A 19,216-nucleotide genomic window follows, 5' to 3' on the forward strand; every position below is an offset into this window, starting at 1 on the left:
TCAATATCTGTGGTTGTGTTATCAGGTATTGGCTTTGGAGTAGATGGTTTGTTTAAATCTTTGATTTTGGCTAGGCCAAAACAGGTTGTTTGTTGAATGGTGTCATTCCAGAACATTATTTGTTCTGGTATCATGGAGGCTCGAAATAATGCTTCTAGACCTTGTACCTGCCATTCTTTTGTACCCCAGATGGTTTTTGTTTCGATGTTGTTTTTCCAGAAATCAAAACCAAATGTAATCATTTTTTCATAAAATGTTTCAGAATAGATCAATTTGGTATTTGTCAGCATGGTTTTTATCCCTGTTTTATCTAACAGTTTATAATAAAATGTCTCTGCATCACTTGTGTTAAACCCTAAGAAGTATTGGAATTTCTCATAGAATGTTTTTGAACTGCTTTTAGGTGGAGTTGCCCAATGTTCCCATTGATTATATTTAAAAACATTTAGGTTGAGCAGATTTATGCAAATAGTGGTCTGCATAGTGGGTATAGCAATACATCTGTTCATAATTCGATGAACCTTGCAAATAATCATGTTCTGTAAATTTTGCTGATAATACAAAATCTGACATCATATTATTTATGCTTTCAAAATCCCAATCATCAGAGAATGTACTTGGTTTTACAAAGTCACTTAAGTAAACCTTAAACTGATGAGGATATTTCAACAGTTCGACCGGTCCATATATTTCGTAATCTGTTTTGTCCCAAACTACCCCGCCAGGTATTGGAATGGCTGTGACATTCACTGATGATAGTTCTCTTTTCTCGATGTGAGATGACTTGTGTGGCTTCAGAACTAAGTTGACTTGCTGTGTCCATTGTACTGTAATACATTTTCCTAAAATTAAAACTAAAATTAGGCAGAGTAGGAGTATGAGTACCCCTGATACAATCCAATATTCAATCAACGGTGCATTTAGATATGCTTCTTTAAGTTGATGAAAGAGTACTATTGCTTTGTCCTTAAAAGTCTTTGTTGCTGGCGTTACTTCAGGCTCGCTTTGATCTTCCGAAAAGTTATCGAAATTGATGAAGTAGCCTGATGCTAATTAGCACATTCTGATGCTACATCATTGTAGACTGGTGTTTCTTGAGGAACTGTTTCAATTTGGGTTTCAAGAGGCACAAGTTCCATGCCATTTCTGCATAGTCCTTTTTTATTCACTGCAGGTTTATCAAATGTGATTAGTCTCTCAGTTTGAACCTCTTGGATTGTAGCAAATCTTGGTATTCTGCTATTTCTTGGGAGTCCACTTGGCCTACTACTTATTATTGGCCACATGATTGTGGCTTTACCAGGTCGATAGATACGACTCGGTTCTCCTTTTTACCAGCAAGGGGCGGTAGTACAACTGATCTTGTTCCGTTGATTGCTAAGACAGGTACTGCTTTTCTGTAAGAAGGCCCAAATTCCTTCTTCACCGCTATTTTCTCTCTGACCAGATCCCCAATCTTTGGAATCCAGACAGGTCTTGCTGGAACAGGTGGTGTGTCTTCAGTGGTTGTTGGCTGCTCTTTTAACTTTATGTTGCTCAGGGCTTTTCTTGTTCCATTTAAGTCCTGTAAAACAGCCAAATGATCTTCGATGTCAAAGCATTTTTTCTTATCTTTTACCACTGAAGCATGACTATCTAAGTCCTGAACATACATTCTAGTTCCGAACAATAGTTCGTACGGGCTAAAACCTTTTAGAGAATTTCTTGGCAGATTATTAAGACTACGTTGGACACTTGTTAAATGCTGGACCCACCCGTCACCCGAACCTAATACCTTTGCCGTTATAGATTGCTTTGTGTCTCGGTTTTTTCTTTCCACAACTTCGTTTCCCTCAGGATGGAAGGGACAAGAGAACCGCAACCCAATGCCCATGCTGGTCATGACCTCCTTATAAGCTCGAGAGCTAAAAGCAGGACCCTGGTCAGAATGTAGCATGACAATTGCGTATGTGCCGATAAAGACTAGCAAATCTTTTATAACAGTTCTGGCGTCAGCCGAGTGCTGGGGCCACATTTTTAAGTGATTTTAGTCTTAAAAGGAATTATTAGGACGCTGGATTTTATGTATAGATAGCCTTATGCTAACTACAGAAATGGCCATGGCAATACTCCGGTTGACTCATTACTGCGGTCTCTGTTGCAGTTTGGACAGCTCTTCGCAAATGTATAATGTTGCAGGCTCATCCCCGGCCACCAGTATTCTGATTGTAATTCTGTCAGAGATTCCTTCATCTGTTTGTGTCTTGGACCTTCACCCATGTGTGCGTCTGCTATTAATAAGACTCTCCGGTTCGTGTTTGGAATTACCCTATCCCCCACCCCAGGGATTCGAGCAAAAGGAACGGAGTTTGCGTTAATTATGTATGTATAATTGAGTGGATAGTTCACGGGTAGTGCTGCACAGTTGCCTTTTGAAGACGTTTTTACCGCCATGGCGGTTTAGTTGCTTCCGCTGTGGCTGTATCAGCCAATAAATTCCCTCCGACCCGAACGCCATCACGTTGATGACTCAGAGTGTGTATCACGTGAGTCTTTTGTAGTTCTTTCTGTAAAAGAACTACCTGTTTCCAAAGCATTTTATGCTTGATTGTGGCACCTGTGTCGTCTTTGTAATCATTTTGAACCCAGTTCTGCAACTCATTATTGTAAGATTTGACGCAGAAATGTGAATCGCACACTATTAGTGTCGGGAATTCACGTTCTGCATTTTCAAGCGCCATCTTTAAAGATCTGATTTCAGCTGACTGAGCTAAACAGTTTCTCAGTGATTCAGTTTTTGTTATTTTCGGTCTGAATTTACCGCAGAGACAGCAACCTTTAACGATCGTGCAGGCTGCATCGTAGGATTTATCATCTACATTGTAATGCTGTACAAATCTGTCTGTATAAGTTATACAAGAGTATTGTTGGAGAGGCAAAATTTCGATTGACAGAGGATATTCTTCTTCATATTTCAAATCATTCAGTTTTTTCATGTTCGGGACATAATAGTATGTCACTTTTTCTGTATTAAGAACATTTTCCCACTGTATCCATTTTGGATCTAGTGCCACTGTTTTTAGCATTACTGGGCTGAATAGCGCCTCGAAGGCTGATTCTGCTGTGAAAAAAGTTATTCCTTTTCCTTGTGCTTGGGCTCGTTCTCTTGCTACAGCAGTTTGAACTGCCTTTATAGTATTTTCTGTACGACTGAATGTTTTTTCTGCTTTTGTGTACAAATGTGATTTGTAAGCTATTGGTACCGTTTCTCCCTCATTAGAGGTCAGGTACGTGAATCCGCATCTTCCTGGGATGACTCGGATTACAAGGTTGCGTGTATTGTCGCGTGTTTCTAATTTTGTTTTAGCTAACATGATTGTTTGCAGTGATCTCAAAATTTCTGTGTGTTTTTGAGTCCAGTTGATTGGTTTAAAATCAGGTTTTATTAATTCGTAGAGAGGTTTAACTGTCTCTGCATAATTTAGAATGTAAGTTCTTCCGAAATTCAGGAAGCCTAGAATCGATTGTAAGTTCTTCAGCGTTTTTGGTGCTTGGAGTACAGCGCACTTCTCTAAGAAGTTGTCTGCTAGGCTTTTGCCTTCACTTGATAATTCGTATCCCAAAAATAGGACAGTTAGATGGGCAATTTGTGACTTTTTAAAGTTGAATTTGTAACCCTCTGCTGCGAACCCAAGTATTATGGTGTTCACTCTTTTCAAGTGAGTATCCAAGTCGTCGTCTGTGAGATAGATGTCATCGACATAAGATAATGCCTCATCATCATACATTTGTAGTAACTCGGTTACTCTGGCTGAGAATAATCCTGGGCTGCTCTTGAATCCCTGTGGGAGTCTACAGAAATTTTTCTGTGACCCCATTATTGAGAAAGCGGTCAACTATCTGCTTTCCGGTGCAATTATTTCGACAAAAGAACCCATTAGAGATGTCTAATGTTGTTTTGTATTTTTTCTGAGCTATGTCATTCATTAGTGCCGTACTGTGCGAATTTTGTACCGCAAATGTTTTGCAACATGAGTTAAGGTGTCTGTAGTCCAAGACTAGACGATACGAATCGTCTGGTTTGGAGACAGGAAACAAAGGATTGTTCATTTGAGAGGTGCATGTTTCAATCACCCCTTGGTATTCAAGTTGATCTAAAATCTCCCTGACTTGCTTTTTAGCTTCTTGCTTAATCGGGTACTGCCTTTGTGCAGTAGGTTGACATTTTAACTGGAGACTCCTCATCCCATCCTACATGATTCTTATACAATGCAGGTGCTTGAGCTACTGCCCATTACCTTGCATATATATATTTTCTGTGAATTGGAATATGATTTGAGAAGGCAGGCATAATCATTTCTTCGCCATGAGGGCACTCCCTGACAAACTCTGGGGGCCAATTTTTCTCAGCTAACAGGATGTCATAGCCTTTTGAGAGGTTATCCCAAAACAGACCCCTTATTTTCCTAGTCTTATCTCCCTCTATACGCAATGTTATTTCGTATATTTTATGAGGTTCGCTAACTCTGGTATCTGCAGTTTCCACTTGAATGTATTCATTCGTGTCCACTGTCTCCAGATGATTCATCAGGATCTTGCGAGCTATGCTGATTTCTGCTGTGCTGTCTAGCATTGTCTGTGCCCACTCTCCGTTTTTCAGCTGTGTCCTCAGTATCCTCGGCATGTTCGAATATTTTAATACTGGCTACCTTCTTTTTTGGAAATTGTAATTTTTTACTTTGAGCAGATTCCTTGTCTTTGGACTTGGCGTGCTCTTTTCTTTGTTCTGACGTCCTCTTCTTTCCGATTTCTGCGAAAAAGATCGAGAGGGACGTGTATCAATATCTTGATATCTATCAGGCTTTTTCAAATTATCCCTATTTCTAAGGTTGTATCTTTTTTCAGAGGACTCCCCTCGGGGAGACTGGTGTTCTCGATCCGGAGTTTTTTCTCTCCGCCGAGGAGACCTTCCTCTGGACTGGAAACCTTTTTCTTTGGGAGTGGATTGTTTATTTCCATCCCAGCTCTTTTTGGGAGTGTTTAGATTATTTTTAATAAATATCTTTTAAGGATTTTCAAGTAGTTGGGGTTTTACCGGTTTCCCGTCCAAACTATCTCTACCTAGTTCTTCATAGCATTTTTCTATGATTCTGGCAAGCTCAATTGGTTGATCTGTTATATCTGTTTCTTTCAATTTTTGGCAGATCGCCGACAGATGCTTCTTCTCCTTTTATGTTGGCTAATTATATAGCCGAGACCTGCTTGAAGTCTTTCAGTAATTTCATACCAAGAGTTAAAGCAGGTTCTGGACCGTATTCATTCTGAATTTGTTTTAGCAGATCTGGTATTACCGCCAGAGACGGAACACCATGTGTTTTTGTGTAAATGGAAGCAAAGACTGTGCCCCAAGTGTCACAGTCCTTCACATGTGGTGCGACCCCCCATTGGAAGGCAGATAGTCAGAATCCCGTGTTTCTCAATAGGGGTAGTATTCGGGAATACTGCCTCTATTTGAGTTATTTTCTGTGCTAGCCAGAATGGAATTTGTTCCCGTTTTGCGGGTGTTTTTCCCAGACATGATTGTATGTTCTGTGGTGTAATTTTATTTGTGTTCCCCTGATGAGGGGTCAGATGTGGAATATTAACAGCTGGTTGGACTGGCAGTCCGCATTACATATTGGACTAACTGTCTGTGAATTTTAAATAATAATTTTAGCTGTGCTAAAAGTTCTTTTCTTGACATTTTTTCAATGTCTGGATGTGGTGTGTAGCTGGCTGGAACCGGCCACGTTGCTCCTGGTCTACCTAGTGGACCGAGCCTGGTGATGTGATCATTATGTTTTAGGGCGCCTTTAAACCAGAGCAGGTGCTCTTGGTAATTTAGTGGTATTTCAATATCCTCGAAAGGAGTATATTCATCCGGTGGTTCCTCTATTTTGTAATAGTGGAATTTGTGTGTTGTGGCGTTTACCGCTGGAAAGTTTATCCATGAATAGAATACCTCTGTCTGCTGATATTCGTGTGCCTCTATCACGAAAATGACTGTATCACCTCGTGATGTCAGTCCGTTTTCTATAAGTTTTAAAGTTATAGCTTTTCTTATGTTGACCAGAATGAGGATAGCATTCTGGTCATTCTGTAGGAGACTCGGGTCTTCCTCTATTAGTCGGGCTGCTAATCTAGCTGCTTCCCTTTCGTCTTCACTATCTGGCAATTTACTGTCAGAAAGGTTTTTGTTGCAGATCAAGTTTCAAGGAGACAAAACATTAGGTGCACAATATTTTGGAACACTGTATCCTTCAACGTTGACTGAACCAGAAACTCTACATAGGAATCTCTTCCTACTAAGTTCCGGCAGATTTTAACCTTTCACCCACTCCAGACGTCTATTGGAGTATTTACTGGAGAAAGGGTCCGTGTGAAAAAGCACGACTGAGTTACTCTAACGTCTTGCGTTAGTTTTATCGCCTTACCAAACGTTGGGCTCCATGTAGTGTAGTTCCTATTTTCCCTATAGGCCCTGCGCATTGGAATAACATAAACAGCAGTTTATACGTAGGACTGAGGTCTTCTAGGTCTCTACTGACAATGTTAGACTTAATTTAGGTTTGCGCCAGCTAGCTCAGAGGTCACTGGAAACTTTCTCGACTGAATAGGAAGTGATCAGCTTCCCTGGCTCAGACAAGAAGGGATTCAGCTTCCGACAACCGCATAAACAGCTTCCGACAACTTTGCTCCCTTAGAATAAGAGTCAATCGCTAGAGTCGTGTGAAACAATAGACAGCTATTTCACTCAGTCAGTTGTGCATATTTAATTTCACCAGGGTGCAGAGAATAGAGAGATGTGCGTTTTCAATAAAAGGTACATTTATTGAGTAGTCTTCCTTCTCATGCAAGAGAAATGAATTGCCACAATTGCAATACTTACTGTGAAGTAAAGTACGTACAGTAAAAGGAGTATTATGAAATAATACTGTAAAAGCATTGATATGGTTTCTTAGCCATAAGACACTTTAAAATGGATAAAACATATATACATATATATACATTGGCTAATGCGCTCAACTGGTGCTTCTAAAGTACGCCTACCCCGGTGTACCTGACCTAAGCCTAATATGTGGGAAGGAGTAAGTAAGTAGCAGTTTAAGTTAAGTAGGTTTGTTGCCAAGGATCTGTTCAAGAATTCTCTCTAAGGGTTTAGTCAGCACTGTACCTTGGGAATAGAATGTAGGAGGTCTGGTATCTCCCTCTCAGGACCCGATATCCCAGTCACCCGCAAGGGTAGGCTGGAAACGCAGGAGCTGGAGCTCAAAGAGGAGGGGCAGCGTCCGTGGGCTTCTCGCTTCTGCTGGGCTCTCGGGAAGTAGATTAGCTGCTCTGCTCCAGAATCACCACTGTGTGTTTGCTTAAGGCAACTTTGGTATATTTATACCTGAAAGGTGCCGAGTTTGACGTAAGGTTTGGACAAGACGTCAATAAAGATGTCACTAAGAACTGGCCGTTCTTACAGTGCTCGCAGGAGTTCTATTACAAATCAAAACAAAGCAAGCGGGGCTTTCCCAGGTTGCTGGAGGTTTGGTGTGTCGAAAGAACTTTGGTGTGCTCTCTAGGAATCTAAGGAAGTATCTTCTGCCATGCCTTGGGCTGCAGGGGCGATTTACTGAAATATGGATCTGATTATTATGCCATTATAGGGATATTATTGATTATAGTCGTATAGGGGCATAAAGTCACAATATTGAATCGGGTTCCTAGATAAAACCCATCACTTTGTGTTATGCAGATTACAAGACAGCCAGTTCTGATGGACAGAGAACCCCAGTGTCCATCTGTCCACGCTTGCACACCTATGCAAGTGTTTGTTTATGACATTGTTTTGTTATAATATTTTTCATAGGCTTTGTTAGACGCTTAGAAAGACAGCACCTCAAAAAAGCCACTTTCCTACAAAAGTAGCACATAAAGGGGGCCCCTGGGTCCATTTGTGCACGTTTGCAGACCACTGTTTACCTTTTTTTCTATATTGTTATTTTTGTTATTTTTTATACACTTGTTTGTTGGCTTCAAAGGGCGGAGTCAGGACAAAACATATCTAAAATCAAAGGCATCCAATATTTTAGTTTTAGAGGCTAAGGCAATATACCAAAGATAAATGTTCCGGGAATAGACTTTTCCGTCTATGTAACAAAAGAAAGAAAGGTACCTTAGTATTGGAAGGGTTTCCAATTACAAAATATAAGGTTGTATACATTAAGAATTAAAATAATTGGTGGAAGGACAGCGTTTAAAAAAATCATGCAGCGAAACAAATAATGTTTTATAGTGTTGTTCACATATTGTAAAATAGCATATGAATCCTTAATGTTTGTGTATTTGTGATTTTTTTTTACAAATGGTGAAAGAAAGGAATTTACTAAATGTTAACAAACGGCTACAAAACGTCTTCTAAATTCACTGCAGCCTAGAGAGTTCTTAGCACACATTTAAAGTCTTAAGCATTTATGGAGCAGTACAACGTCGTAAACAATAATTAAATAAACAGTGTTAAAAGCAGGAAGGCTTTTCCGGTGAAACAGATCTTATCTTCGGGTTTATCAGTTCTTGAAGTCTAGACTGGCATTTTTGATTCAACTGAGCTAAAGCAACATATATTAGGTTAAGCCTAAAAAAAAGGTTTAATAAAGTATGCAAAATATTAATAACAATGTAGCTGTGCGTGGTGCTTGAAAAAGAATTAAGTATCAAAAAGAGTTAAGTATCTGCACTTGGGGACATGTTTGAAAATAAGCATGTAACTAATAAAAGTGTACAAATTTAGGCAAAGGCGCAATTAAACATTAAATCAGGAAAAACATGTTTTCAATAGTTGATATGTATATTTTTAAAAATTGGGAAAAGTTCATTAAAAGGCATTTTTCCACGTGTGCTGCCACGAAAACAATTCAATGCATATTAAATACATAGAGGTAGAGTAATATTAGGAAATGTGCATGTAAAGATAAAAGTCAGTGCGTGGTGCTAAAAAAAACAGCAGTGCAAGCTTTTAGTTTGGGCAGTTAGGGAAATGTTAATAAAGGTGTGTGTAAAGGTAGAAATTGTATAAATGTACTTAAGGCGCTATTAAACAATCCTTGCAATACATCTTTAAAAGCACTGTTTACATTTTTTTTGTAACATATTTTTATTGGCATTTAAAGGTTACATTGATAGAGTACATTTGGGCATTATACATTGCATTGCAATACTTTCCATTGTTATATGGTACAGTGCTATTCATACTCTACTTAGTTCATTTTTCTGGCAACAGTGGATCTTTAAAAGCACTGTTTCAATGCATGCAACTAAGCAATTCATTAAAATACAAATACAAACTTAAGAGCTTTAATGCATAGCTAGGAGAGCAAGAGCTAAATGTACACAATTTAGCGCTTGTAATAGAACCTCTTTTAGTATAAGCAGTAGTAGCACTTTTAAATACTTGCCCATCTTAACTGACGTGCGCACTTTGCCTTCCTCATATTTTTACATGTTAAAAGGTGCTTAATGCGGTGTTGGGCACCTTGTTGTTGTAAGAGTGGAGAGAGAGTGCAACCTATGTAAATGCAGGGATAAAGGTGGATCAGTCACCTGAATTCTTGACACTTACAAAGTGCACAATAAAATATCATAATTTTTCAAAGCGTGCTGCCAAGAGGACTATTCAGTGATTTTGTGCACCTTGTTGTTGTAAAAGTGGAGAGAGAGTTCCACCCTTGTAAACGCAGGAAACGAAGATGGCTCAGTGAGCTAAATACTTGTCACTTACAAAGTATGGTGTAAAATTAGAAACATGCAACAACTTAAGTTCTTTAGTGCCTCCATAGGAATAAGAAGCACTATATAAATGCAACCTCAATGCAATAGAACTTGGCATGGGCAGTAGTAGTAGTTTTCGGTACGTAACCATGTTAATTGGCGAGTGCACTTTTGCTTTCCTTATATTTTTACAAGTTAAAAGGTGCTTAAAGAGGTTTTAGGCATCTTGTTGTTGTAAGAAACGAGAGAGAGTTCCACTCAGCACAGATGTTCAAAGTCATAAGCATTTATGGAGCAGAACAAGGTTGTAAACAATAATTAAATAAACAGTGTTAAAAGCAGGAATGCACCTACGTGCTTAAAGACTAGACTAGCATTTGTCATTCAACAGATTTTGCCGTGCGTGCTAGTGTAAAAACGATTCAGCACACATTAAATATATAAAACCAGGAACATGTCTGCAAATGCGCATATACATCCTAAATTTCGAAAAAGTTAGTCAACTCCTTTACTGCGGTGCAAATTCTGCCATGGTGTGGGAGTTCTATTGAGTGGGTGGGGCCACATCGGCCAACGGACGTGCGCAGTACTACCGAGGTAGTGCTCGCGTCGGCCTTTGGCTGACGCGCACACGCAGGGGGTAAAACCACATTTTGCCATGTGTGTTACAAAGAAAACAGGCATGGAAATTCTAAAAATAGGTGTGCGTAAACATAAACATTGTAAAAAGGTACTTAAAGGCGCCCTTAAACTATCCTTGAAATACATCTTTAAAAGCACAATTTCAATGCGTGCAATGGAGGAATTAATAAAAATACAATTGCAAACATGTTTGCGTGCAACACAGCAATTCATCAAAATACAAATAGAAACACAATTCCCAAAAAAATTCACCAACACAGAAACAAATGTCCAAACTGCATACTTAAGTTTACAAATGCAGACACATTCTTCCAAGCAACAAATATCTCCATTGCACAAACAAATGTTCAAATGTAGACCGAAGCAAAAGAACAAAATGCTGCATGCGCATACAACATAAACAAACTCAAACAAAATAGTTCCATGCCAAATACTTCAACCCACTGGTTGCAAGTTTATGGTAGTTAGGCAGTGCTGTGTAGGTGTTAACAAACAACTAAAAGGAGGGATTAAAACACAGATTAACCAATACAAATAAACAGATTTTAACAGACAGTCGACCAAACCAATTAAATGCCAATGGGCGGACTGTCAACAGACACTGATTACTGCAGGTCTTGGAGAGACCGCGCATGCGATGCCTACGCTCGACCTAAAAACAGTGGGCCTCATTTATGAGGCCTTGCGTCAGTTTTGCGCTGCCGGTGCGTCACTTTTTGTGACGCACCAGCGGTGTAAAAAATGCGCCTCGTTGCGCCATATTTAAAAAGTGACGCATCTAGGTAGATGCGTCACTTTTTAAACCCCTGCGCCACATTATACCTGCGTCAGGTATAATGTATGCAGAGGGGGCGTTCCCCTGCAAAAAGCCTCGTAATAGTGACGCAGTGAAATCTATGAGATTTCACTGCGTCACTTTTAGGACGCTGTTGCGTCAAAATCTTGCGCCTGCCTCACAGCAGGCGTAAGACTGATACAAGCCCTTTCACATGGGGCTTTCCCCATGTGAAAGAACGCATTGCTGGAGTTGCGTCACTTTTGTGACACACTCCAGCAATGCGTCACTTTTGTGCTTACAGATACGTCAGAAATACTGACGTATCTGTAACTCCTTGCGACATGATGCGTCATACATTAAATATGACGCATCAGGTATGTCGCAAGGAGTGCGCACTGAGAAGTGACGCATCGCTGCTTTCACGCAGCGATGCATGATTTCTCATAAATGAGGCCCAGTGTTTTCAAAACGTAAGCAAACTTGCCCAAGAATCGGGGGGAAATGTGCCAATTATGTTGATAGCATAAGTACCTTGGGTATATATCTGGGTACTCATTAAGTGGGTATTTTTTCGTATAGTGAGCTGCAATTTCTGAGTGCCCTGGAACAAACTTTCTTGTGATTCCAGAGGTGTGTATTTCGGTTTTTTAATGGTAGGTTTCAGATACTAGAGAGAACATATTTTTTTCTGTCTTGACAAGAAGCATTCCTTTTCTCTTAGTTACAAAAGAAACGTCCACCAAGTAGGCACTTGTGTAACAAAACTTGACCCTCCCCCCCCGCATACTACCTGGAGCCCACCCCCCTACGCCCCAGACTCAGTCTGGAGCTCTCAGGCCAGGGGACTGTGCTGAGGGGCCCACTGGATCCTGGGGGCCCACTGCACCGTTGGGTTTGCCAGGGCTATGCTGCACCACTGCCAGTAGGTCACTAGTGCATGGATATTCCTAAATGTTGAATGAAAAGAATTTCAGTGGTCTGCAGGAGAAGGTCTAAGTTTCTATCATCTAGGAAGGAGAAAGTCATAGTTATTGATTATCACTGTAGAGCTACAAGTTTTGTTTCAAAGTCACCTCTTACTGTGTTTTTCAGGATGCTCTGCGGAATGAACCCCTGATGCTCATCATTGATCAGGCGCACTACATTGATGCATTTTCGTGGCAGTTTCTGGCCAAGCTCTTTGTCACAGAACCTGTCTTCTTTATTATGGCACTGTGCCCTTACCGCCATGAGCGACCCCCGCCTGAAGTAGCACTGACTTTGTTAAAAAGTGTGAAAACTGTCTACATCTACCTGAGGCCGCTCAAACCTTCAGTCATCTCAGAACTGGCCTGCCAGACACTTGGTGTGACCAGCATCCCCACAGAGGTGGAAATGTAAGTGCACTACTGAAGAAGATAATCTCTAATAAGTGGTTTGAATGAAAATCGAACCAAAGGATACTGAAAGCTAACTTATCTTTATCACTCTGAGACTGGCTTGCAAAATGTGATATATGTGTGCTGCAGCGGTCCCGTATGTGTGACTAGTTGCGGCTGCTAGCAGGGCAAAGTAGTGAGGCAGCACGGCAGATAATTATAAATAAAAAAGAAAAGAAAATATGCCAGCCGCCTCAGTGGTCTTCAGCTCCAGATGCAGAGGCTGCCAGACTCCCCTGCGCCAATCCAGACGCTACTCTCATGCTGGTATTACCCAGCATGAGAAAAGCTCCAGGATTGGGCGGAGCAGGCTGAATATACGCTCCAATAGGGACTGAGAACCTGTGTCTGCTGTTCTGCAAGAAACAGCCTGGAGATATTTGAGTGTACATGTCAGTTTGACCTTTGTTAGACCTGGCTTTTTCAGTGGGTTTATCCCCAGACTTTTTGCTTTTGGCCTTCTGTTTCTGACTGTTTCTGTTGGTTTTATGCCTCTGGGCAGTTTACTACTGCTGATCAGTGCTAATGTGCATATGCTCTCTGTGTAAATTGTTATCATGGATTAGTGTTTCCATAATTGGCTTATCTGGTTTACTGTTAAGTCCCTGGTTCAGTGCACAGGGTGTGCCTAGAGCCTGTAGACAAAATGCTGCTGGTGGGCTTGCTGTACTGATTGCGCCACCCACACAAGCAGCCTTGCAAATGGGAGTTTATTTATAACATCTTATAAATATAACTTTCCATTGGGACTAGATTGGAAGTTAAAGTTTAGTATGCCTGATCTCAGAATCTAAAGATGCATCTTTTAGTAAGACTGATGTTTACATTCTGTGTTTGAAAATACCACTTATAGAGAGCAGAACTTGTCTTGCTTAGCCGTCCTGTGTGTATCTGCTGGTTTGTGTATTGACTGTCTGGCTTTAGAGTGAAAGGGGCTGGGGATGTGCATTCTTGTCAGACAGCCACTGGGGACAGGGGGGTTGTGGTGTGTCCTGCCTTTCCCAGATGATTCAGGGCTGGGCTGAATAGACTTGGACTGCATTTAGAGTACTGGGAGGAGATTTCCTAGCCTCTGAATGGGTCTGGTCTGCCTTGAACAATGCTGTCGCCACATCCTGCTGGGAAGCTGCAATAGAGAGGGCAGAACAGGTTTGAACTGAGCACAGAGCATCTCTGACACCGGAGAGGATAATAAATGGACAATACATGTTGGGGCCTGTCCCCTGAACGTTGGATCTCTTCTGGAATTCAAGAGGAACCTCTGCCAAGGAGAAGAGCTGGGAGAAGCTGGAGGAGAAGTACTGCCCCTTTGCTGTGTGCTGTCTGCGGTTGGCCTGCAGTTACTGTTTCTACCAAGGAGAAACAGTGTGTACACTGCTTGACAAGGTATCTCCAAGGGATCGAGGTTGAGCTTGTCCCCTGTTTTAGACGTCTCAGGAACGGCAAAGACTTCACCATTCTTCTGGGCACTGACTCTGGAATCGCTGGTTTCAGTCACATAGAGGCAAAGGGCAGTCAATCTGTCACCAAGACGGTCGCTGGTGCCATACCCCAAAGGCGCCACAGAAGGTACCCCTGCACTTCACACAGCATTCGTGGTCTCACTGATGCCACTGGGCGACCATCACCGAGCCGCTGCTTACACCGCATCCTGTGGGCACAGCACTCCGCACCACCTTGCTTCACTCTGCCTGGACCTCACCGACATCGTCGCTGCCCAACCCAACATCAACCGGCTCCGTCGCCTGCACCGTGACCATTACTGCATCGAGCTCTGCCTCACTCCTCATCGTAGCCTTGGTCTCACTGACGCCGTTAGACAACTGTTACCGAGCCACTGCCTGCACCATGAGGACACCACACACTGCACCGCTTCCACTTCGACCCACAACTGTGACGGTTGCCCCTGACCGACTCGTACCAACGGGATTAGCAGCAACGAGAAAGGTACTGTCTCCGAGTACAGTTTTCCCTTACTGACATGGTCAGCTGGAACTGTTAGACTCTGTCATTGTCAGCATCACAGTAGCCCCGGATGGAGCGATCCACTAGGAAGAACTGTGCTTTTAAGCTATTTCTGCAATGTAAAGGTTGTCTTGCAAAGCAACTATTTTTCCAGTATTGTTTGTTGGATTTTTGTCATTTTTGGTCTTGTTGGTTTAGATAAAGATTAGCTATTTTTTCAAACTGGCATGGTGTCCATTTGCAGTGTTTTCACTGTGTTACTGTATGCATGCACAAATGCTTTATACACTGCCTCTGAGATATGCCTGTGTGCTCTTGCCAAGCGACCAAGGAGGTGAGCAGGGGTTATTTTAGAAGTGTATCACCCATGCCCTGACTAGGAAGAAGGGTCCCTACTTGGTTGCCAACTAGAGACCCAAATTTCTAACAAGTGTCTTAAGACAACCGCCAAACCGACATGCCCATTCACTGGGCCCTGTGCACACCACTCCTGCTGCTGCTGGCAGATGATGGCCCAGCTCTCAAGACTTGGTTGTGTACAATTGCTTTATTAATATTTTATTTGACATGTTTTCATATGTTGGCTCCTGCAGTGGGGCAGCACTCCTCTACCAGAGTGGAGGAGCAGCCACTGTGTGTGACTAAGCTTTCACTGTATGAATTGTGCCCAACCTCTGTATGGGCAGGCTTGCCTTGCTTCTGACTGAGCTGTGCCTGTTCTGTTTGCATGAGATAAGCAAATGCAGCTATTACATGTGCTGGTACTCCAATGTGTCTATGTGATATCTCCCTTTCTGTATTCAGGCTGCTGGTAGAGCGCAGTTATGGCATCCCCTATTACTGCGAGGAACTCTTAAGAAGCATGTACATCAACAAGATCATCATCATGGAGCCAATGGAAGACGAGGATGAGTATGATGAGGGGATACTGGTCACTAAGAGGATGAGCATATCTGCCAACCAGGCATGGAAGAAAAGGACCGATAGAAGAGGCTGTAAGTTCCTTTTCTACCCTGCTTACAGTTCACCACCCATCATCACGTTTCACACACTTTACCTACAGCCTCTCATTCTGCATATCTCAATCTCAGATCTTCTTCACCACCTGCTCTGGAATACTTGGTTTTATTGGTTTCTGTTGTTACCATTTTGTTTTGGAAAGACAGTAGAGGAACTTCAAATCAAATCATCTTTATTAGATTCAGATGGAGAAGCATAAAAGTATAAATTGTAATACAATAAAATTGAATCAGAATTTAAAATTGAGTAAGATAAAAACAAAATCAATTTAGCATATGTTGGTTAATATCTTCCTTCTGGTAATGACAGCCCTCAAGAATCTTGCTATCCACACAAATGAACACATTTGAAAGCAGTTGTATAAATAAATATTCCATTCTACATTGTCTAAAATGTAAGGATTTCACTAAAGGCTTAATAAAAATTATCCTTAAATTTACAGAAAAACAGTATGTGGATGGTCGATTGACTTGACGTCTTATCACAAGGACAACATGTTAATTGACTGGACCAATTATTAGTGTTAGGGAAGCTAGTCAAACGGTGAAGGATATCTAGCCTAAAGTGTGTCAGAACAAACCTGTTTTGGCTGTTAAATACACTGATTAAATACAGTTGCATCGAGAAAATGGTCAAAACCATTTGATTATGCTGTACAGTGGGCTTGACCAGTTCCAACGTCAATCTTGCTTCCTCTAGGATATTTAAACATTCTCTCCTTAAGGATTTCCTCGTGATATACTACTGGGTTAAAGGGTCATCATAATATTCTGGGTGGACGATATCAGACATAATATTCTTAATGTATTTTAGCATGAGATTTTTAAGGCATACTCAGAGCTGCAGCTATCGTGTACCATTGCACGAATAAAGCTCATATGGTCAGATGTCCATAGTTTATGCCAGAGAAAAACTGGCTCTACCCGTATCTGATCTGTTAGATAAGTTGCTCCCAGTTCAGCATGACACACAAAATTAGAGCAGCTGCTTGGGAGCCCAAGGAGATTTTAGAAAAATCAATTTTCTAACAGCTTTAGTGCATCCACATTTACATGCCTCTACAACTCTAAAACATACAACCCAATTGACCAACATTTGGCATTAAAAATATTCAACATATCTTTGAGGTGTTTGCGGCCCAATTTCCTTGAGAAGTTGCACAGGCCCGTGATTGATCTGTTAAACTGCATCCAATTTCACTATACTTCTCCAGTGGCCCTTGCCATCAATTAAAATTCCCAAGTACAAAGAGGTGGGTGTTTGAGATAAAATTGCATTTCCTATTAAAATATTACCCCCATTAGACAACTTTCGACCAGCTTTCAGAACATAGGTTTTACTTATATTAATTAATAACCCCAGATTCTCCATAAAATGTACAAATGTATCTGTCGCTCCCCAGGCTGCTGCACGGTTCCGCCTGCCTTGACCTGCATTGTTTTAATTTTGTATTTTCCTCTGTGCCTAACTTGCCTTCTTGCCCATACTTGTTTATTCCTCTGTGCCTGAACTTGACTTCTTGCCTAAACTTGTTTTTTCCTTCCTGTGCCCAGTTCTCCCATGGACCCCCACCCATTTTTCCCACCGCTGAGTAACTGTGGCCCGCCCCCCAGCAATCCCATTCGCCGCCCCGCTCCCACCTCCCCCTTCCTCTCACATCCCCTCATATGGCGGGCGCGCAGCGGACGCACGCAGAGGGCGCGCTGCTGGCGCGCTGAAGGCATGCCTAAAGCAAGCCCGTCTGCACTGGACCGCGCCCAGCACCAGGACCCCTGGACCCCGGAAGCACCACGATGCCCAACACTGCTATCAAGCCCTATACTCCGGGCAGAGAGCTTCGATCCACCCACCAGGCACTGCTAACCACCCCCCGTTTTAAAAAGAAAAAGGCGGGTGGAACAAAGTTTGCAGTTCTCGCTCCTGCGTTCTGGAACTCCCTTCCGACGGAACTCCGCATGACATCTTCTTACATCGAGTTCTGGAAAGGTCTCAAAACTCTGCTCTTCTCCCGAGCCTATAATGCCTAGATTCCCTTCGCTCCTGTTGCCTCCTCGCAATCCAAAAGCGCCAAGAAAACGCGTGGTAGAAGCGCGCTATATAAATGTTTTTAAATTCAAATTCAAATGCCAGCACCCTCCACACACTCAACACCGGACGATCACACACCTGCTTCCTGGCCGTCCCGAAGCGCACCCACGGAGTGTTCACCTGCTGGAACTGCAGATTCACTAGCATCCGCTCCGCCATACTGCTGACTAGGAAAGAACCCAACTACCTCAGATGCATCCTCCTCAACATCCGCTCCGCCCGCAAACACGCTGCTGAATTCTGAGACCTACTCGACTCAACCTCCCCAGACGTCGCCTTCCTGACAGAGACCTGGCTGAACCCCGCCTCGGCACCCGACATTGCCATAGCCATCCTGAAAGGTTACCAGATCACCTGCAGGGACCACACCAATGGCGTAGGAGGAGGAGGAGGAATCGCCATTATCCACAGGAACACTCTCAGAGTCTCGACCAACACCGATGACACCCTCAGCACCGCCGAACACCTTCACTTCCAGATCCACACCAACCCCAACACCACCCTCAGAGGACCCCTCATCTACAGACTCCCCGGACCTCGACCACAGTTCAGCGACTCCATCGCCGACCTTGTCAGCACACACTCCCTCGCCTCCATGGACTACATTCTCCTTGGGGACCTGAACTTCCACCTCGAGAACAACAACGACTCCAACTCTTCCACCCTGATCGACAACCTCCGACTTAGACAACTTGTCACAACACCCATCCACTCTGCCGGCCCCACGCTTGAGCCATCTTTTCTGCAAGCCCCTACATCTCCTTCAACCACACCACCGAACTCCACTGGCCCGACCATCGCTGCATCCACTTCACCTTCAAGAAATTCACCATGCACCACCGCACCAAACAGATGCCTCGCAGCTGCTGGAGCAAAGTCACCGAAGACCAGCTAACCACCACCCTCACCCAGAGCCCACCCTCGACCCCACAGACCCTGACACCACCACCACCAACCTCAAACAGTGGATAGACTGCGCCAACACTCTTGCCCTGATCAAGAAACCCTCCAGCAGTCACACCAGCAAGAAAACCAGCTGGTTCACTGAAGACCTCCGGGCCTCCAAGTATACCTGCCGAAATCTGGGGAAGACTGGACAACCACGCAACCCACAAAAACTCCACCTGCAGACACCATCACCTCATCAGATCCACCAAAAGGGCGTCTTTCAAAGACCGCTTAGACAACAACGTGCACAACAGCAAAGAGCTCTTCAACATCGTGAAAGAACTCTCCAACCCCAGCTCCAACACCAATGACATCCCACCTTCGCAAGACCAGTGCGACTCCCTGGCCACCTTCTTCCACCGCAAGATCGCAGACATCCATGACAGCTTCAAAACCACGACTGCCCCGACAACCACTGAGACCTCCGCCCCCTCGACCACCATCCCCACCAACCGCCTGCTCTCCTGGACCAAGATCAATGACGACATCACCATCAAGATCATGAACACCATCCACTCCGGATCTCCGTCATCTTCAACAAAGCCAGCACAGCCATCGCACCCCATCTCCGGAAAGTTATCAA

At 42.9% G+C, this 19,216-nt stretch overlaps 1 protein-coding gene across 1 annotated transcript in view; it reads left to right on the forward strand.

The window, feature by feature from the left end:
* LOC147729493 (uncharacterized) overlaps window positions 1-15,796 on the forward strand; it is a 2,015,126-nt gene extending 1,999,330 nt beyond the window's left edge. The window contains 3 exon segments of the mRNA XM_086954003.1: window positions 12,287-12,570; window positions 15,382-15,572; window positions 15,669-15,796. Coding sequence (XP_086810129.1) covers window positions 12,287-12,570; window positions 15,382-15,572; window positions 15,669-15,796 — 603 coding nt within the window.
* The last annotated feature ends 3,420 nt before the right edge of the window (window positions 15,797-19,216 follow it).

Source organism: Lissotriton vulgaris, chromosome 2_1 (genome assembly GCF_964263255.1).
Source record: "Lissotriton vulgaris chromosome 2_1, aLisVul1.2, whole genome shotgun sequence".
NCBI classification, from domain to species: Eukaryota; Metazoa; Chordata; class Amphibia; order Caudata; family Salamandridae; genus Lissotriton; species Lissotriton vulgaris.